The following is a 22,371-nucleotide window of genomic DNA, read 5'->3' as shown; positions in this document are numbered from 1 at the left end:
AATAGTACGGTAGGAGCAGCAGTAGTATAGTAACAGTAATAGTAGTAACAGTAGTGTAGGAGGAGTAAGAGTAGTAATAGCAGTGGAGTACGACCAATAACAGTAATAGCAGTGAAGCAGGTGTAGTAATCCTAGTATACTAAGAGTAACAGTGATGTAGTAGGAGTAATAGTGATAGTAGTATAGTAGGAGCAATAGTAGTATACTAGGAGTAGGAGTAATAGTAATAGTAGTGTAGTAGGAGTAATAGTAATAGTGTACTAGGAGTAGAGATAATAGTGATAGCAGTATAGTAGGAGTAATAGTAATAGCAGTGGAGTAGGAGCAGTAATAGTAGGAGTAATAGTGTAGCAGGGGTAATAGTAACAGCAGCATAGTGGGAGTATGAGCAGGTGCAGTAATAGCAGTGGAGTAGGAGTAGTAATAATAGTACGGTAGGAGTGGTAAAAAAAGGAGTGGTAGGAGTGTAGTAATAGTAGTATAGTAGGAGGAGTAAGGGTAGTAATAGCAGTGGAGCAGGAGCAATAACAGTAATAGCAGTCAAGTAGTAATGATAGTATAGTAGAAGTAGAAGCAAGAGTAGTAATAGCAGTGGGGCAGGAGCAATGGCAGTATAGCAGTGGGGCAGGAGCAATGGTAGTAACAGCAGTGGGGCAGGAGCAATGGTAGTACAGCAGTGGGGCAGGAGCAATGGTAGTAACAGCAGTGGGGCAGGAGCAATGGTAGTAACAGCAGTGCGGCATGAGCAACGGTAGTACAGCAGTGGGGCAGAACAATGGTAGTAACAGCAGTGGGGCCAGAGCAGACCGGCACCACCACCACCACCAGGATCTCCTGTGCTGTCCCATGAACTGCCATGGTCCCATGTCTGGTGTGCGTGTGGCCAAGAGGAAGAGAGCACAGGGCCAGATTTTTAAACCTATTTCTCCATTGCCCACACCTCACTGCTTACCTGCTTACCATGTGGTATGCTGAATAGGGAATCAAGGCTTTTGGTAAAAATCCCAACTGCAGGTTCAATGAGAACACAGAAAATAGGATATTACGTGTCTCTGACTAAAGCTCCCCTCTGCAGGCAAGATGCCGAAGGCGTATTTATTTACTCTCCAGACCCAGATGTAAGCCTCATGCGCGTGCTGCATCACCCACTTCTGTAGGGAGCAGCTAGGCTGCCTTCCAGAACAACAGATAAGCAATTGGCCATTGATTATCCAACCACAACACAACTTCAGAAAACAGAAGGCATGGTACCACCACTCTTGAAAAGAAAGCAAACACTCAATTCTTTTCTCTGACACATTCTAAGAGATTTACTGCAAAATATTACATAAAGAGTCCATTTGAGGCTGGCTGTTATGTCACTTGATTGCTGCCCTTTGGGAAGCAGGGGCCTGGGTTCCTAAGACGCTGACCTAAAGGACCCCTTGGCTGGGGATGTCACACTTGGGCAGGAAACAATCGCAGCCCTATAAACGCACAGATACTGCCCCACAGGACAAAGGAGCACCTTCTCTGGACACTGAAGACTCCTTAGCACAAAAGGGATCTTCTGGGGGTGGGGGCAGCTGCCTCCACAACCGGGGGGCATGGGGCTCCAGCAGAACCTGCATCCCTGCTGGGGACTTGTTTGTCCACGCACAGGTCCGGGGACCAACACCCCCAGAGCTCAGAATCCTCAAACTTCATCCATGAGATCGAGCAACAGGCTCAGAGACTCTGAGCAAACCTCAAGATGGTTATATTTGGGGAGCCCAATCCAGCGGCCGCCTACACAGCTGGGCAGTTATCCAGAAACGTACAGGGCACTGGAAATACCACCAACAAACACGTTTTTGGTAGTGAGCATTCTCAATTGTGGGCCTGTATGAAGATGCAGGTCACTGCAGGGCCCTCAGCGTGTGACACCTTTACTTTAGATGCCAGAGCTGGGACTAAATCACGCGGTTACATACTAAGGAACACAGCCAAGTTGGTAACGCTCTGTCACTACTGTCACAGGGCGGCCACTAGCCACACATGGCTGTTTAATTTGAATGAACTAAACATAGATTAAATGTTAAAACTCAGCCCCATCAGTTCTCCTATCCACATTTCAAGTCTCAGTAGCCACACATGGCTAGTGGCTACTGTGTTGGACAGTTTGGATGCACGACCTTCCTTTTACCATGGAAACTTCTATGGGGCAGTGCTGGCCTAGAAGCACAAACTCTGGGTTCAAACCCCAGCTCTGCCACTTATTAATCACTGGTCCTTGGGCAAGTTCTGAATGTCCCTGAGCCTCAGTTTCCTCTTCTGTGCAAGGGGGTGGCTGTCAGCATTCCAGGAGATAATCATGTGACGCACTCAGGACACGTCAGGCACACGGTAAGCACTTTCTAAGCCTCATCACCATTATTAAAAACTCTTGCAGCTGTTTTCCTCAGATCACAGAAGCTGAATGGCACTTGGGTTGTCCTAACAGGGCGTATCTGAAACTGGCTAATCTTTGTTAAAAAAAAAATGCTCCCTGTAACAGCACTGCTAACGTCCCTTCATTCACTCCACAGCCATTTCCTGGATGCCTTCCATGCGATGAATGCTATGCTGGGCAGAGTGGTTACAAAACACACAAAAGACAGAAAGATGGGGCTGTTTCCAGGCCAGTCTTGCAGAACCCTTGGGCTTCTGAAATGGATGCTGTGACTGGCGGGCTCTTTGTCTTCCATGAGGAAGAAAACCATTGGCAGGCGCTGCAGGACAAGGTGAGAGCTTGCAGTGAGGAATGAGGGAGGGAACCAGGAAGGAAAAGAGCCAGGAAGACGACAGCCAGGAACAGGTCAGAGGACGTGGCCAACTGGGACGGAACAGGAGACTTCAGACCGCGGCCTTCCCAGATTTCAAGGTGCTTCCACACCCCTTCCTTCCTTCTTTTAAGTTTAGAAGCACACGTGTTTCATGGTTTCAGATGTCATACGTGCCTTCTTCAGACAACTTAAGGAGGCCTGGATGATCAATGTCCTCATCTCAGAAGTGAGAAGACTGAAGGGGCTCTGGACCGGCCCTGTGTCCCTTCCTCTGACCACCCCCCACTGATGTGTGGCCAATGGGAAGGAGTTACCCAGGGCCTCTGGAGCTCCAGCTGGGTCGCCGAGGAGCAAGAACTGGGTGCTACAAACAAACGCAGACCTTGGGAGAGAGAGCAAATGTGGGGTAAGAAACAGGGCCTGGTCTGGGTGTGTTGAGGGTGAGGGGCCCAGGAGAATTACGTAGGTCCACGCTACAGCTGCCTGGCATCAGAAGTCTCCTGAATGGCAAGTGCTTATCTGACTTAATTTTATAGTCAGAGTCCCTCACTTGAGAACTGTAAACACACACATACACACACAAACCTATATATGCACATGTTTACATATAGATGCAAGTATATATATTTGCATGTGTATATATGTATTGTATGTATATGCATGTGTGTATACGTGTATGTATGTGCCCCAAATACTACATATTTCATGATAAATATCATGCTCTTTTAAAAAGGTACTTTTGATCTGTCCCTTCTTCCCATCCTAAGGTGGGGGCCATGCAGTGGGGAGGGGCCAAAGGTATAGCTGCAAAGACTCACCATTTTTTACATAAGCCAATTTTATGCTCTAAATAATCCAACTTAAAGGGTATTTAAAAGTTTATAACAAAAGCAAGATTCTTCTTTAATGTTATGCCGATACTTTGTAATAAGATAAAAAGTCAGTTGTATTTATTTTTTTTAATGATGACTATGAAAGCTTGATGTTTCATCACATAAACCACTCATGATATCATGCAAAGCACAAATAAACTCACAGTTCTCTGTGTGTGTGTGAAAGAGGAGAGAAGGTGGGAGAGAGACAGACAGATGCAGGGAGAATATAAGGTAAAGGACACGTGGATCTTCCTCTGTGCACACAAGCCCACTCCAGCTTTCTGGCCACCACAGTCCCGCTCAGCTCCCCAGACTCAAACTGTCAGCTACACCTGGTCCTTCCCAGTGATACAGTACAGAGACATGCCTCACCTGGGCTGGAGAGATGATCGGGCTCTCTCGGATGTGCTCACACAGTCCAATCCCACTTCTGACACCAACCCCATGCCCTTCCTGCAGGTGAAGAATGACAACCCCCAAGTCCAAAAGGAACCACTCACCACTTTGAGCTCTGGGACAGACCGGCTTAATGTCCATTCCTGGCTGTTCACAAAGGCATCTGTAAAAAGAAAAAAAAGTTATTTTTTCTTTTCAAAGAGGAGGGCAAATCCTGAAGTAAATGCTACGATCTGCTTAAGGGCTAAGTCCAAAGGCCGCCACATGCCATTTTTTAAACTAGAATGGCATCAAAGGTTGTCCAGCCTCCTCTGCCCACTCTCACCCTAGGAATTCCCACAGTGGTCAAAGTTTACCCAGCCGAGCCCCATGCCAACTGGGTGTTTGGATTTCAAGTCCAGGGTCTGCCTTCTGAGATGTGATGCAACGCCACCTGACGGCTTTAAAAGGCCGCTGTCACTTTTAACTTTCCCTTTGCAAACCACTCCCACCCCAGCACCTCAGGCTATCAAGGGCATATTTTAAGACCCTTCTTTCTGATTCTACAACTTCTCAAGTGCAGAGGTGACCCTGTAGCCAATCAATCAACTTTTTTGTAAATGTTAACAGTGTTCATTGCTAGATGATGGGAATGTGATTTGTCTTTTCTTCTTCATAGTTTTCTGTATTGCCCAACTTACTTTTTTTTTTTATTGTGGTGAAAACATATATAACAAAACATTTGCTAAACAGCAATTTTTACATGTATAATTCAGTGACGCTGATTATAGTCATCATGTTATACAACCGTTGTTGTTGTTGTTAGTTGCTGTCAAGTCAATTCTGACTCACAGAGACCTCACATGAGCAGAGAAGAACAGCTCCATAGGGTTTTCAAGGCTGCAACCTTTCAGAACCTTGGCGGGTTGGAACTGCCAACCTTTCAGCTAGCAGTTGAGTGCTTAACGATTTATATCACCCAGGGACTCCTGTACAGCCATGAACACTATGCTTTTGCAAGTTATTCCACTGCACTTAACAGAAACTCAGCGCCCCCTCAATCAGGTAACTTTTGATCTCACTATCGTGAAATCCCACAAATTCAGTATGGTAGGTAGTAACTGGATTCTGAAAATCCAAAATCCAAAAGACCACGATACAAGCAACAGTCGACGGGTTAGGAGGAGACTCTGTGCCAGAGCTTTGATCCTCATGTACACATTCAGCAGTGAAGCTTCATCCAGGACTAAGGCTGGACTGAAAAGGTAAGCAACCCCCACCCAGCCCTTCGCAAGGGGGCCTGCCCTATACCCAGTCAGCACGGCCAGCAAACAGACAAAGGCCATCTCTGCCTCTCAGACCCAGGCATGCAGGTCACGGGGACCCACCAACCACAGAAGACCCAAACCACTCGGCTTTACATACAACCTGATTGTCCATGTCCCCCCATGCCATTTCCTGCCATAAATTAAACCCCCACGATAGCACTCGCAATATGCATCATGACCACAGAGCAGGTCAGCCGAGTTGGTGAAGAACACATCCACTGATCCAGCCAGAGCCAAGCTCAGAGCGAACACGTCTCCTTCAAAACGCAAACCACTTTCTGTAAATGTTCGAGTTTTGAAATTTTGCCCCTTATGTCTAAGAGGCAAAGTGATGCACAGAACACCTAATGAGTCAAGAAAGGCCGCCACTTTCAAGCAGATGTGTGCTATTTAGGTCAAATGGGTGAGGAATGGAGGAGGTAAACGGCAGGAGCTCGCAGCTCCACTGTGGGTGGGATATAGGACAAGAAATGTGCTTGGGGGCAGTGAGGTGAATGCAAGCCACAGGATGGAGGGCCCACCACACCAGATGCCGCTAAGCTCATGGTGACTGGGGAAGGGCCTCTGCATGCTTAGGAGGTGGGATGCCCCATTAGACGAAGGCTTTCATGCTCGGGGAAGGAAGGGGTAATGAATTAAGGAGAGGGAGGGCTTAGAAACTGGAGAAGTCACGAGGGACTGGTACTGAAGGACTTTCTGGGACCTGAATGCCTGGCTGTCTCGCAGAAGGGCAGTGTCTCACCTGCAGGGGTTAGGACTCTGTCTTAGTCATCTAGTGCTGCTATAACGGAAATACCATAGTGGATGGCTTTAACAGACAGAAGCTTATCCTCTCACAGTCTTGAAGGCTAGAAGTCCAAATTCAGAGTGAAGCTCCAGGGGAAGGCTTTCTCTCTTTGTAGGCTCTGGGGGAAGGTCCCTGCCATCAATCTTTCCCTGGTCTAGGAGCTTCTCAGCACAAGGATCCCAAGTCCAAAGATGTGCACTGTCTCTGGCACTACTTTCTTGGTGGTAGGAGGTCCCCCTGTCACTTTGCTCGCTTCTTTCTATTATATCTTAAAACAGACTGACTCAAGATACGACCTAATCCTGTAGATTGAATCCTGCCTCTAACATCATAGAGGTCAGGATTTACAACACATAGGATAATCACATCAGAACACAAAATGGTGGACAACCACACAACATGGGAATCATGACCTAGCCAAGGTGTTGCACATTTTTAGGGGACACAATTCAATCCATGATGGAAGGTGTTTGTGATGAGGTCAGGAAAGAGCAGAGGCCATTCACTGCCTGGAAGAGTGACTCCTACCCGGTACTGCCCTCACAGATGTCCAGTCCAAACGGACTTCCACCCTCCCCACTGCCCTCCACAATCCCTGTACTAAAACAGGCCCTTTGGGGGCTAAATTTTGAGGGGTGCACTCGAACACCCACTCTGGTCAGTCCAGCCACCCTCCCACCCCAACACGCTGCAGATAACAATAAATAGATAACAGGTGGCCAAGTTAGCCCAGGTGCTCAGTGTTAACTAACAGCAGCATTACTAATTAAACCGCTACACACTTCCTCTTGGGCATCACAAGCTCTCTCAGGACAGTGGAAGTGAGGCCGTGTAGGATCTGCAGGTGGGCGAACTCCGTGAAGACAGACAAGGACAAAGGTGCGTCCAGGGATGAAACACATGCCTATCAACACCCAGCTGCCTAGAAAGTCATGCCGCAGCTGTCCTTTTAACCAATCCCAACAGTGGGTAAGTAAATATGGACATACCTGTATAATGAATTACAAAGTCATCAATAAAAAGATCGAGGCCTCCAGGTACTGGAGGAGAACCCAAGCCACACTAAGTGATAAAACAAGGTGGCCAAAACCAGCTGCCGTCGCATCAACTACAACCCCCGGCAAGCAGCTGGTATGTGGCCGCATACAGCTGCTCCAGAGGGTTTTCAATGGCTGGCCTTTCAGACTCAGCTCACTAGGCCTTTCTTCTAAGGCACCTATGGCTGGGTTCGAACCACCCTTTAGTTAGGAGCCCAGCACTTAAGCGTTTATGCTGCTCAGAAACTCCAAAAGCAAGGCACAAGGCAGTAACACACAGAAGCCTCACAACCGTGTGTTTTTAAAAGTGGAGGGGGGTTGTAAAAAGCACCTAAGTGCTCGCTAAGGCCCAGAGTATTCCTGGTAGGATACTGAAAACCACCGAAGGTTGCTGGGTTAGGGTTAGGGAACCATGCAGCTAAGGGCCCAAAGGTAAGGAGGAGGCTTTTCTCATTGCTACCTTTGGAACCTTTTACATTTTATACCATTTGACCTGTTAAGAAATGCTTTCTTCTGCCAAAGACTGAACAGACCCATGGAACCAAACAAGACTAAAGGCGCACACCAGTCCTGGGGCAGGGACTGGAAGGCAGGAGGGGACAGGAAAGCTGGTAATAGGCATCCTAGGGGTGAGAAAGGAGAGTGTTGACATGTCGTGAGGTTGTTAACCAATGTCATACGACAACGTATGTACTGTTTGATGAGAAACTAGTTCTGTAAACCTTCATCTAAAGTTCAACTAAAAAAAAGAATTTTTTTTTTTTTAATGAACCTTATCAGTAGGTTAAAGAGAGTAAAGTGTGAATAAACTAAGCTCGGTTCATTAATGCACTGTTGATTTTTAAACACAGACCACCATATGATTAAATTATCACCACAAATATCAAATATCCAATACAAATTAAGCCAGGGTCCATTACACAAAAATGCAGGATTCTATAAACACTGGAACAATGTGCGGGGCCTTTTTGTATTTATATCCTCACCAGAATGAAATATGTTTGTGTTTCTGGCCACTAGAGAAATAAACGAAATGCTCAATTCAATTGGCAGAAACTCGCCTTCTATAAAAAACATCCAATTTTCCAAATATTTGATCACTTCCATCAACGTCCAATCAGAAGGAAATGCTGCCTCAAAAAGAAAAAAAAAAAAAAAAGCTGTTGAGTCAATTCTGACTCATAGCAACCCTGCAGGACAGAGCAGAACTGCCCCATAGGGTTTCCAAGGAGTGCCAGGTGGATTCCAACTTCTGATCTTTTGGTTAGCAGCCAAGCTCTTAACCATGAGCCACCAAGGCTCCAAATGAAAAATAATATAAGATTTAGCAAAAGACTTTCATGCTAGAATATTCCTTTATCAAGACCTTTCCGAGGGCTACAGTTGAAGGTTATAGGATGAAAGAGACGGAGCCTTCACCTGAGTCTCAGGTGGGGTGGGGTGGGGCGGGGCGGGGCGGGGGAGAAGCTGTGTGGGGAAAACCAGGCTAGTTTCCCTAAACCCCGCTGCCATGGAATTGATTCTTACACATATTTAACCTATAGGGCACAGTAGAGCTGCCCTATAGGGTTTCCAAGCCTGTAATCTTTATAGAAGCAGACTTTCACATCTTTCTCCCCCAGAGCAGCTGGCGGGTTTGAACCACTGACCTTTCAGTTCGCAACCGAGCACTCAACCACTGCGCCACCAGGGCTCCTTCTAGTTGCCCTATTTCAGTTAAATTTCGTGGTGCAGCAGCACCTGAAGGATGAACACACTTCAGAGGAATATGCTTGGGTGTGTCCAGGTAGAGGGCTGTGTCCAGGAAGAGGGCTGTGGGGGTGTGCGTGTGTGTGTGTGTGCCTGTGTGTGTACCTGTGTGTGTGCGTGCACCTGTTTATGCCTGTCTTCTGGGACCAGCCAGAATCAGAGTCACAGACGATGCAACTCCTTTTCAGGAGAGGCTGCTCTGTGCTCGCTCAATTCCCCCCACATGGAGGAGAATGACACCACGAAAGCCACTCCCCACACACTGGCTTCAATGCCACCAAATTCAATTTTAAAATAAATGGAGCCCCATCACCATCTTTGCCCTGGCCAAGAGAACTGCCACTCCTCAAGCTGCAGTTACCGAGGACCAGCGAGGCCACAGGTGGCCTGGTGTCGTGGGTGATTCCCAGCACCACTTAGGAAAAGAAGAGTTTTAATCATTTCTTCCCAGTAACGTGGTCGGATTCCAAAATTACACTTTATTATTTAGATCATAAAATTAAAAGAAAATCTTAAAGAACTCCAAGACAGGGAACATGCAGTACGACGCAGCCCTCCTCCGTAGTGCAAACGGTTAAGCGTTCGGCTGCTAACCAAATGGTTGGTGGTTCAAACCCACCCAGCAGCTCTGGGAGAGGAAGACCTGGTGATCTGCTTCTATGAAGATTACAGCCTAGAAAACCTTACAGGGCAGTTCTACTCTGTCACTCATGGGGTCACCATGAGTCAGAATCAACCCGACAGCACCCAACAACAAATGTAATTATAGTACAACTTTCATCCCTTTTTTGGTCCGTAATACCCTTGATTAAGTGAGTTACTGTAGAATAAATGTATTTGCACAAGTACCAAAGAGAGAAAATACTGCTTCAATAGAGGTTTATGTATTCAAGCAACTGTCAATTACCAGTACTGCTCGGCTGAGGAGGAAACAATTAGAAGAGCTGTCAACTCAGGTGGGCTCTTGCTAATTAGTCGTCACTTACAGCAGCTGCCTCCATAAAACGAAAATAGCTCCCGCATTTGACATGTGCACACATTAACAAGGGCTACAGATATGACTGCCTACTGCGCTGTGATAAACCGGACTTAGCAGAGAGACTGACAGCACGCCTGCGTAAACTCCCCTCTGACTTCTGCCTGACATTGAACTTGTTTGTGGAATCTGGCTATGTGTTGCCTTTTGATGCAGAACAAACACAGCCAAGTATACACAAAGCCCCTTTGCAATCAGCCAGCCCCGCCTCCCTCCCCACCTACTGCTGTTTCCTGCCCCCATCTTTTCTTTTACAACCTAAGAAACACATGTGGAAGCCAGTGGCCCAGGAGCCCCCACATTGAGTTGAGTTAGCTCCCACTGAGGAGTACCTGGGTAATGCAAATGATTAAGATGGTAACCAAAAGGCTGGGGGTTTGAGTTGACCCAGAGGCACCTCGGAAGAAAGGCCTGGCGATCTACATCTGAAAACTCAGCCACTGAAAACCCTATGGAGTGCAGTTCTACTCTGACATACACAGGGACGCCATGAGTCAGAGTCGACTCAATGGCAGCTGGGGCTTTCCTCCTACTGAAGAGCCAGGACTGCCTGAGTTCTATCAGCCTGCTCTGACGGGGTGCTGGCAAGACAGCCCTCCACGAGAACAGCTCGGGTTTGCAGCGAAGACGAGCATCGGTGCCCCGACCCTAATGCTGCCTGCTCTCTGGGTCTCCTCCCTACACCTGTGTCATGGATAATCACACCCACTCTTCTCATCTCCCAGACAAACCAACTGAGCCCCTCCAGAGCTGAGCGGGAAAAACAGAGGAGACACAGAAACTAGAATCTCTCATGAGTCTCAGGCAAGCTTTTTGAAAGCTTGCCCCAGACATCCCTAAATCCCCTTCCTGTTTTTTAAAAAGAGACCTAGCTACAAAGAAGTCCAGGCTTATAACAGAGCAAAGCTGCTTTTCCCAGCACACAAGTTGCTTCTCTGAACCGCTAGGGAAAAAAAAGAGGCATGGTGGGGTCATCCTTCCTGCAACTCTGCCCCCAGGGTCACCCCCAGGCCCACGACAATGTGAAGACTTTGGACCCGAGGGATGTGAATTCCCACTGGGGTTACAGGGGCAAGAACAGACCAAAGGCCTTCTGGGGCAGAGAGCTGCAGAAAAAAGCAACAAACACAAACGCAAAACCAACCAGCTGTTTATCTTTACTCCAGGGAGAATGGTTTTGTTTCCCTTGCCTGGACTTTCTTAAAATTCGCCCTGATTACAAAGTTCCTACATTCTCTGCTGGCTAGTAACACTGACAACACAGGATTGCCAACGATCCAGCGGGTCCCTCTCTGGGCTCCTGGCCTCAGGGCCTGTTTTGTGAAATATTCATATGCAGAACCACAAATTTTCTCAAGACAGGGAAGGCTCTGGTTGCGCTACACACAAAATACCCGCTGCAATCTGAGAGCCTGGAGAGCTCACTTTTGGAAAAATCCCCTTGAAGCAGAGAGAAAGGCACTGAGGCTTGGGTGGAGGCGAGTGATTCCCCACTGCTTCATTCTGCCCCTGCCCCAGCCCTCCAGGGATCGGGGTCAATCCCCCATGGGGGAGAAAACAGTGACAATGCAAGCACAGAGAAGGCCCAAGACAGGAAGTCCTCTTCCCTTCACTTGACAAGAACTCAGGTCTTGAAACTGGTAGGGTTTTGCAAAGGAGCTGAAAAATTATATCCTGCCCCTCCGCACTTTCCTCCTGTTTCTCAGGGTTTCTTGGGGCGGGGGGGCACGAAGACGGCCACAGACGACATGAACCATTTGGTTCCAGCAACTATCGGCCATGCTGAGGTCAACATCTACTGGGAAATCACTCTCTTCGTCGCGCTCTACTTCCCCTGAGCCTGGACCCCGCAGCTATGCTTTGGCATTAGGGGAAGCATTGAAGCCATAGTTTGATGGCCTTCACATGCTCTTCATGCTGAAAACAAGCACAGGGAAGAATAAACATGGAAACCGAGTAGTCTATAATGACAGTACATTCCGATCAGACTGATTTACTAGGCCAATTCTGGTAGGATGACTGGCGGAGGGATGAACTAAAATTCCAACAAAAAGAGATGTGTTTTGTTTGTTTTGTTCTGGTCCTCCCCTCCTCTGTGGATATTGATATTTCTCTCCCCAAACAAGAGAGTGAAATACAGTTCAAGAGTGTAGAAATGATGAGTCAACACACAAGTTCTTCTTTACAAATGTAGTCAAATCTCTTGGCAGGGCACGTAAACAACGCAATCTTTCTATCACAAATGATTTTGATAATTAAAAAAAAAAAAAGCCCTTAAAAGACAACTGTCCCCAGGGCTCGGGGCTTTACCACAGCTACATAACGAGGAATGACAACTCGTTAACAATGAACGGAATATACGGAGAAAACAATACAGAGTTTCACTTGTGTTTTGTGGTTGAAGTCGGGATGCTGATGGTCATAACAGACAGCTGCTCTGTACGTGCCAGCTGTGAACCACGTGCTCGTTAAATACCACCATGGCCCTGACGGGTCCGTTCCCGGCTAGAAGGGTGGGGCTGGAAGAGGGTAGGAAACCACCAAAACCAAACCCAGTGTCGTTGAGTCGATTCCAACTCATAGCAACCCTATAGGGAAGAGTAGAACTGCCTCACAGTTTCCAAGAAGCACCTGGCGGATTCGAACTGCCGACCCTTTGATTAGCAGCCACAGCACTTAACCACTACACCACCAGGGTTTCCAAGGGCAGGGAGTTTGCAAAAAAGCCCTCAAGGCAGAAGCTGAAGCCCCTGCTCTTCACCCACTGTGATCCTCAATGTGCATTCCTCTACTCCTTGCCTCAGACTCACCTAGCACACCTGGCCACAGGTGAGCATCCCCGAAATCAGCACTTCAGAATCCACATGGCTAACAAGGTCCCACAGGCTTTCTTCACCCCCACTGCATTACTCAAAAGTGCCTTCTTTCATTACTCAAGATTGCTAAGCAGATGTTAGCTCTCGGCAACAGGAATTTCTCAGGAAACGTGAAAAGGGAACACAGGTAGGAAACCGCTGCCCTGTTCTCAGCAATACACAGCGTGCCACTGCACAATTACTGAGGTTAAAGCTCGACTCCTATTCCTCCCACCTGGCCAGCAGCCACCTCCAGCCCATCCCTGCTGATGGGTGCAGACGCCCACAGCAGAAGGAGACCAAGAGCAGGAAGAGGAAAGTCAGGGTGAGAGATCTGGGAGCCGGGGGTCCTGGGCTTGACTGTGACCTTGAGCAACTTTTGTAATCTCTCTGAGACCCACTTTCCTCATCAGTTAAAATGGAAGCATTCACCTTGAACAGATGCTAGGCGGGTGTGAAGAGGCTAAGCAGCCCTGTGCTTGGCACAGGACCCCAAAACAGAAGCTCTTCCCATTGTCTGTGGGGCTGTGATTAAAGGGGAAGGCTTCTGATGTCCCATTTCCTCCAGGCCTCAGTCAATGGAGGGTACCTGAGTTTACCAGAGCTGGGACCACAGGCGAGCCTGATATAACTCAAGGCCCCACAAACCCCTGATTAACTCGTACAACAAATTATACCATCAAAAACCCAGTGCAGTCAAGTCGATTCTGACTCATAGCGACCCTATAGGACAGAGTAGAACTACCCCATAGAGTTTCCAAGGAGTGCCTGGCGGATTCGAACTGCCGATTCTTTGATTAGCAGCCGTAGCACTTAACCACTACACCACCAGGGTTTCCAAATTATACCACAGTGGTCGTAAAATGCAGTTCAATGTAACCCATTAACTCTAACGTGAGTAAAACTAGCTCAGACGTGTTGTCAGGGTTAGTTTTCACACTTCCCCTGAGCCAGCGTAAATCACATTGAACCATATGGAATTGCCACTTTGCAGGTCAAAAGGGGTTGAATGACAGCAATTTCACGGGGTCCAACCTGGAGGAGAAGAAAATACCTAGAAAACGAATTTAACCATGTGGGATGATTACTCATTTCAGAAATCCTGCAGAATTCTGAAACAATCCTGAAAATACCTCCGCCCATTCCATCTGAGCAAAAGATAACAATCAAAGGAGCAGGCCAGGACAGCTGTGATAAACAGAGAGCCCCCCCCCCCTTCAAAGGACCTGAACTAGAATGATCCAGCCTCACCCTCCCGACTGTAAGAAGGTGGCCCCTCGAGAGCAGGGAGCAGTGGTGGTTCAGTGCTAGAATTCTCACCTTCCATGCAGGAGACCCGGGTTCGATTCCCAGACAATGCACCTCAAGTACAGCCACCACCCATCTGTCAGTGGAAGCTTGCACGTTGCTAAGATGCTGAACAGGTTCTAACAGAGCTTCCAGACTAAGACATACTAGGAAGAAAGGCTTGGCAATCTACTTCCAAAAAAGTCAGCCAATGAAAATCCTATGGATCACAAAGGTCCAAACCATACCAATCACGGGGATGGTGCAGGACCCAGTAGCGTTTCATTCTGTTGTGCACGGGGTCGCATGAGTCAAGGGCCAACTCAATCACGGCCAACAACTGCATGACAGAGCCAGGAGCCTCAGCTCAGTTTCTAATCACACATCCTGCCTCCAGCTCCACAGGGTGCGTATTCCTTCCTCAGGGTCTCAGAAGCTTCTGCTAAAGACTCGCCAGCTTTCTCCATTAAACAAGGCTCTGAGCCTCACCATCACTTTATTAAACCAGCCACCATTTGCTGGCTGGTGGGCACCCTCCCCTGCAGAGCCAGGCGCTCCTACTTCCTCCTCCAGGCGACCACCCAGAGTGCAGCAGGCGGCCACAATTAGGACGTTGGCGGTTGTCTCACAGCACCATCCACCCTCCGCCTGGGTCCCATTGGGCTCCAGGGACCACAAATGCACATTCCAGAGAGACTCATGAAATTATACACAAGGGTAGAAAGGGAACCTGAAATTGCGGATGAAATTTAAAAAATTTAGGGATCGGGATATTTCTTTTGAAACCTCAGATTTCACAAAGATTTCTTGTAAAAATCATTCTTTTTTAGCAACTGAAAAATGAAGGGACATTTATTTTTAGTTTTAGGCATTAGTGAAGTCCCAAACTCTAAAACAAAACAATGGAGAAGAGCACGTCCGTGCAGAGAAGTCAAGAGTGGACGAGACTCTGGGTCCCACTGCTGCAACCCTTCTCTGCTGAGGAAAGAATGGACGGGCTTGATAAAATAAATCCATGTCAAGGCCCCGGGAAGAACCACGGCAAATAGGCTAGCACGTGATAGTTTAATTCCTTTCAACAGAGGGCTTAGCAGAAGGTCACTGGCAGAGTGGTCATGGTATGATTGCTTATTTGAAAATCCTTGCATTCTATAAATGGAATACAGCATAAATCCTTGGGAGGCCAGGTCTGTTCTAGGCTTCCCTGGAAGTTCAGGCTGCTTTTCAGTGGCCTCAAAGATCTGTGCAAACAAGGACTCCCACCCCCACATCACCCTCTTATCCCATTCACAAAGCCCTCCCAGGGCTGGGGGGCCAGCACCAGGTCACCAAGCTGCCGCTGTGCCCACCAGGACAGACATAGCACCATGGCCTACAATCCCAAGCATCTTTTCTGAGCTCTGACATAACTCAGAATCCTTCCCTAGACTACCAGCCCCCCAGGAAACCTCAGGTAAAATGGTACCAGCACAGATGACTGGGGCAGAAAAGCTCTCAGGAATTTACAAGTTTGTAACTTCTTGGAGAACGTATGATTCTTTTTTGCTACCTTTTCCTCACCTCTAACTGCTCGGTAACATACAGAGAGGCTCCTCTGCCTTCTGTCCCAGAGCTCTGAGGCCACCTTTCTTGCTACAGGTATGTAAAGGACAGTTTAAAAGACTCATATTTGAGAAGTAGAGAATGGAATGGAAATGATAAAATCATTCCTTTCCTTCTTAAAATATGAAGATAGATGCCTGCCCACAGTCTCGAGGGGAACAAGGCAACAAGCTAACATAGACGCTTCCGTTCCACTCAGCTCTGATACTTTACGTCCAGTTATTTCCTTCAGGAAGGCTCGTGTTTTGTTAGCTGACCATGCCTCAGAATATTTGGTTCATAACTGACGACTGGACAATCCTGAAACCTGTGACCTAATTCCATCGATTTCTTTATTATAATACCACTGGGTTCCTGGGTGGTGCAAATGGGTCACACACTCAGCTGCTAACTGAAAGGACGGCAGTTCAAATCCACCGAGAGGCACCTCAGAAGGAAGGCCTGATGGTCTACTTCCAAAAAATGAGCCACGGAGAACCCCGTGGTACACGGTGCTACTCTGACATACCATCCGTGAGTTGGAATTGACTCAACCACAATTGGTTTGTTTTGTTTTCTTTTTAATCATTTTAACATCTAAAATAAAATTGTATAGCTTTGAAAATGAAAATGTTCATGAAAAAGGAATGAATCTGAAACTGTAGAAGAAACCAAATTTGTAGATTAAGTTCACAACCATTTTTCTGAGATGGAAAAATAGACGGCCTTTTTTTCAAGTGTTTTTCTTCATTTTGTGTAGACACTGAAATATTAATATACAAACATCAACACGTTAAAAGTTAATTTCTCTTACCCAGCATAGATGCTGGTGGTATGCAACAGTCACTTGTAGAAGTAAAGATGAAGCTGAAACAGGCAAGACAAGTTTCCCATAGTTCAAAATACTGAAGAAAACAGGACAGTAGGCTTCAGTACTTAAAATTCATACGCTGAATTTCTGTCAGCCCTGTGCTGAGTCTAATTGGGCCTGACGCTTTTAATTCCATAAAGGATTGTAAACACATTCAGTAATATTTTAATTCCTGGTGCAATTAATGTTTATAATAAGGGATGGCTTGATAATAGAGGAAAATGAATCCAGAAGATTACTACAGAATTAACTCATTCCCTGTTGCCCCTAAATTAAAAAAAAAAAAAACAACTAAGACAGTGACAGGGGGCATAGAGGCTGCATGACTCATGTGGCCCAGGGTTACTCAGTCCCCAAGGCATGCATCCAAGGTGCAGGGTACAAAGGCACAGGGAAGCCCACACAGTACTGGTCACACCTGCCAGCCATCACCAACAGAAAGACACCACACTTCATCTGAAATCACAGGGGGCAGCGGGTAGATGGGCAGTAAGGTAGGGGGACTCTTTCTGAAGACTTTTCATGAGGACTAACTACAGGTAAATAGGAGACAGCTAACTCGCAGAACAAAAATCCACGAAATGTGGGGATGTTGTTAGTCGCCATCCTGTCGGCCCCAACTCATGGCGACCTTATAGGTAACAGAACAAAACACTGTCCCATCCCATGCCACTTTCATGACCCTTCACATGCTCGAGTCCATGGCTGTAGCCACTGTGTATACTGAGTGCCTTCCAACCTAGGGCTCATCTTCCAGCGCTGTATCAGGCGATTTTCTTCTGTGATCCACAGGTCATTTTCAGAAGTGGATTGCCAAAACTTTCTTCTTAGTCTGTCTTAGTCTGGAAGCTCTGCTGAAATCTGTCCATCATGGGTTACCTGGTGGTATAGCTTTCAGCATCAGAGTAACTCACAGGCCACTGACAGATGGGTGGGAACAGCTGGTTCAAATCCCCGCCCAGCAGGGAGCACGTGGCCAACTCTGGGCCTCCACCTCTCCATCTGTACAATGGGAGGGCGGCATCTGGTCCCTTCTGGCTCTCACATCCCAGCTTCTGCTCTTCCAACAACACCCTTCTGAACAGACCCACTGTCAGCTGGTGCCTGGGGTTCTCCTGCGTCTCTCTGTTTAATGGGCCCACCCTGGCCAAAAGGGAGGATAAGAGACCCTGGTCCTTCGGCTGGCTTCATAACGACCTTTGGCTAAAACGGCCCTTGACTTAACACGTTGTTGTTGTGTGCAGCAGAGTCCATTCCCACTCACAGTGACTCTACAGGACTCCACAGAGCCTCACAGGTTTCCAAGGTTATAACCTTTACGGAAGCAGACCACCACATCTTTCTCCCTCAGAGCGGCTGGTGGGTTCGAACCACCAACCTTTTGTTTGGCAGCCGAGCGCTTAACTGAACCACTGGGCCACCAGGACTCCTTTGACTTAATATAGATACAAGCAAATCAAATCAAAACAAAGGTGGGCCTTCTCTTTTCATAGATTAACTGTCAGCGAGAGGAACGAATCAGCAACGCTGCCATTGCATCGACCTGTGTGAGACCATTCTGAGAGCTAGCCTGATTTTTTTCCCCCTCGAATAAGTCTACAGTCCACGCACAGGAAATGGGCAGAGACTTCACGGAGCCACTGCCAATTCTGTGGCTGCATGACATGATGAAAATAAATACTGTGCATTAGGTCTTAAGGCCAGCAAATCTAATCATCCTCCTAGTAGAAACTCTGGGTTGGGCGAGCAGACAAGCATGGCTCCATCCCTCTCTCCCTCTCTCTCTCTCTGTGCTTGGTCTTTGGGCTCTTGTGAAAACCCCACAATCCAAGCTGCTAAGTGCAGAAGCTGAAATGTCTGCCTCCATCTTTCATACTTAAACACAGTGCGCTCCAGGATGGTGTATGCCTCTTGGGACCCCATTGTCGCTGACATTCCCGGTAAGTAAGGGTCATAAGCAGTGTTTCTGGTTGGTACAAACTGTTAACACGCTTAGCTGCTAATAGCAAGGTTGGAGGTTTAAGTCCACCCAGAAGATGCCTCGGAAAAAAGGACTGGCAATCTACTTCTGAAAAACCAACACCTGAAATCCCCATGGAGCACAGTTCTATTCTGACACACACGGGGTCACCATGAGTCAAAATCGACTGGATGGCAACTGGGTTTTTTAAGGGTCGTAAGCAATAAATTTTTTTATTTTTAAGCAATGGACTAATGGAACCCTGGTAGCGCAGCGGTTAAGAGCTCAGCTGCTAACCAAAAGGTCAGCAATTCAAATCCACCAGCCACTCCTTGGAAACCCTGTGGGGCAGTTCTACACTGTCCTATAGGGTCCCTATGAGTCGGCATCAACTCATAGAGAAGGGCTTTGGTTTGGAGAAGCAATGGATTAAAAACGAGAAAAACATAACAGTCTTGCACACTCCCCAATCATTACACAGGCAGTCCTGACAACCCCTCCTCCCTCCCCGCCCCCCGAAAGCATATTCTTGGCCCTCCATTGTTCTCAGCACCGAAGAATTTCCCTGGAAACTCTGAAAGGGATTAAAACCTGACGTGCATACTAGCAGGGCTGGCAGGGATAACAAGCATTCCTGGTCCCACAGCCTGACGCTGCCGCAAGGGGCCTACAGAAGAACGCACCACACTCCCTCCTCATCAAGCTTCTGGGGAAGAAGGGCAGCCAGGAGCCCAGTCGCATCCCACTGACTCTGTGGGCTTGATACTTGAGAGCTCCATACAGACATCCAGAGCCGCTCTCGGCTGCCTGCTGACTTCCCAGCCCCCTGCAGATCTCTTCCACCCGGCGAGGTGCAGGCATCCCTGCAGCTGTGTGCATGCTCTGCTGTAGACTCCAGCACAGAGTTAAACGCTCGACTACTAACCGAAAGGTTGGCAGTTCAAACTCAGCCAGAGGCGCCTCAGAAGACAGGCCTGGTGATCTGCTTCCCAAACAACACAGCCTTGAAAATCCTAAGCAACAGTTCTACTCTGCACACACGGGGTCATCCCATGTCGGAATGGACTCAACTGCGACTAATAACAGACACCACCCCACCAAAAACCAAACCCACACCCTGAACAAAATTTGGCTGATCACAAGAAGAGCCCCACCATCTATCTAGTCAGCATAACACACTAGGCTACAGGACAACTAGTTGTACAACCTGAGCCCACGTTCGTGCACTAAGTAATGAGTCGGAATGAATTAACTAACTAGACGGAGTACAAGAAGCTGCAGGGAGAGCTCTCCGGAAGACCATCCACCACACCTGTAACCGTGGCTCTCTCTGCGGCAGGATTGCCAGGACACTTTCTTCTGCTTTACCCAGTCTGCTCCTGGTTTAATCCTTTAGCGTGAGCTTGTGTTGTTTTCACAATAACAAAAGACAATAAAGATATTTCCAGAGACCGAGGAGCTTTTTTAATGTGCCGTGAGTCTCCCACGTGAGCACAGCCCAGGGCTGCAAACCATTAAGCCTTTAAAGGTCAGTCTGGATGCCCAGGTGTTCAAGAGTGTGATTAGGGGGAAAGCGCAGGAAAAGGGTCCCTATAATTTCTGCGCTTCTTGCTCCCCACACCATGAATGTCAATGATTCTTACCTGGATCTGAAATGACAAGGTCTGTTTTATAGTAAAATAATACACATTAGATTTTTTTAATATGTTTTTAATATGTTCCCCAACTACAGGAGTCACTCATCCCCCCCAGCCCTGCTGATGTTCTCTGCCCATCAGCACAGTCTTCCTCTTTTCCGCTGACCCTGTACTCTGCCAAGCATGATGTCCTTCTCCAGGGACTGATCCCTCCTGACAACACGTCCAAAATATGTAAGATGCAGTCTCGCCATCCTTGCTTCTAAGGAGCATTCTGGCTGCACTTCTTCCAAGACAGATTTGTTCGTTCTTTTGGCAGTCCATAGTATACTCAATATTCTTCACCAACACCACAATTCAAAGGCGTCAGTTCTTTGCCCTTCTTTATTCATTGTCCACCTTTCGCATGCATATGATGCGACTGAAAATACCATGGCTTGGGTCAGGCGCACCTTAGTCTTCAGGGTGACATCTTTGCTCTTCAACACTTTGAAGAGGTCCTTTGCAGCAGACTTACCCAATGCAATGCGTCTTTTGATTTCTTGACTGCTGCTTCCATGGCTGTTGATTGTAGATCCAAGTAAAATGAAATCCTCAAGAACTTCAATCTTTTCTCCATTTCTCATGATGTTGCTCATTGGTCCAGTTGTAAGGATTTTTGTTTTCTTTATGTTGAGGTGCAATCCACACTGAAGGCTGTGGTCTTTGATCTTCATCAGTAAGTGCTTCAAGTCCTCTTACTTTCAGCAAGCAAAGTTGTGTTATCTGCATAGTGAAGGTTGTTAATGAGTCTTCCTCCAATCCTGATGCCCCGTTCTTCTTCATATAGTCCAGCTTCTCGTATTATTTGCTCAGCATACAGATTGAATAGGTATGGCGAAAGAATATAACCCTGACACACACCTTTCCTGACTTTAAGCCAATCAGTATCCCCTTGTTCTGTCCGAACAACTGCCTCTTGATCTGTGTAAAGGTTCCTCATGAGCACAATTAAGTGTTCTGGAATTCCCACTCTTCGCAGTGTTATCCATAGTTTGTTATGATCCACACAGTTGAATGCCTCTGCATAGTCAATAAGACACAGGTAAACCTCCTTCTGGTGTTCTCTGCTTTCAGCCAGGATCCATCCGACATCAGCAATGACAGCCCTGGTTCCATGTCCTCCCCTGAAGCCGGCCTGAATTTCTGGCAGTTCCCTGTCGATGTACTGCTGCAGCCATTCTTGCTATGAGCCGGAGTCAACTCAAGGGCAACTGATTACCGGTTAACTTCAGATCTGAACCAGAGGCTGCAGATGTGCTGAACCTGCTTCTGCGTATTGCAGTTGCAACATGTCAAGTTCCCGGCTCTAAAGGTACATCGCTTGCAAACACAGGCTTCTGTCGGTACCTGGGTAGAGAGCAAGGGCTGCTCCTGGCAGGACAGCCCTGTGGCCGGGTGCCCGGCCCTAAGGGCACATGCAGGCGGGGGAGGGCCAGCCCACGGCCACAACATCCACACCCCGGAGCAGGGTCACCCAGAAAGGGGCTGTGGCCTCAGGCTTTCCTGGGGATGACTCCGTCCTAGGCCCCACCCCGTCCTAGAGAATAACGCCTGGGAGAGGGGACAACTTCTAATAAACACCCCGCCCCCCGTCAAGGGCTTGTGGCACCCTGGGCCCGGTGGCCTAAGATGCCAGGCCCACAGCCTCACCAAGCAACACCCCATGAAGTGACTTCCAGGAAGGCTTCTGGGGCATCTGAAATAGCAGGCGGATTCCATGCCAAAGCCTCAGGCCCGGCCCCAACCCGTGCTTATGTGGCTGCACTTGGAACTCTGAGAATAAACCACGGATTTGAACTTCCCTAAACCAATACTATAACTGGACTAGAGGTAAAAAAAAAAAAAAAAAAAATGAAGAAAGAAAACACAGTGACTTCACCCAGAGATATTTAAAAAGCAACAAAAATGTTTTAAGGCTCAGGCACCACTCCCAGCCAACGTGAGTCTATCAGGAGTAGGGAAGCAGGCACCCCCAGCTGAGCGTCTGCCCTGGGGGGCACTGCCTCCCCCAGAGCTCTGCAGGGCTGGGGACCCAGACTCTGTAAGACTGTCTCCCCGCCCCGCACCCCCCCCACAAGTTGCATCAAACATGGCTGCTGAAGAGACGCTGGAGTCGGCTCCCAGCCAAGAAGCTAAGAATAAACCACTTTCCTTCTCGGTTACTGCTT

The 22,371-nt window shown here is 47.8% G+C and overlaps 1 protein-coding gene across 7 annotated transcripts in view; it reads right to left on the bottom strand.

The window, feature by feature from the left end:
* Positions 1-22,371, bottom strand: part of AGAP1 (ArfGAP with GTPase domain, ankyrin repeat and PH domain 1) — a 661,010-nt gene that overhangs the window by 457,233 nt on the left and 181,406 nt on the right. For all 7 annotated transcript variants that reach the window (XM_049888501.1, XM_049888502.1, XM_049888504.1 and 4 more), the window contains exon 2: positions 4,159-4,217. In XM_049888501.1, the coding sequence (XP_049744458.1) occupies positions 4,159-4,217 (59 nt within the window). The remainder of the gene's footprint in view (positions 1-4,158; positions 4,218-22,371) is intronic.

This window comes from Elephas maximus, chromosome 6 (assembly GCF_024166365.1).
Source record: "Elephas maximus indicus isolate mEleMax1 chromosome 6, mEleMax1 primary haplotype, whole genome shotgun sequence".
Lineage (NCBI taxonomy): Eukaryota > Metazoa > Chordata > Mammalia > Proboscidea > Elephantidae > Elephas > Elephas maximus.
The sequence above is the reverse complement of the archived record's forward strand: the minus strand, read 5'-3'. Positions and strand labels throughout refer to the sequence as shown.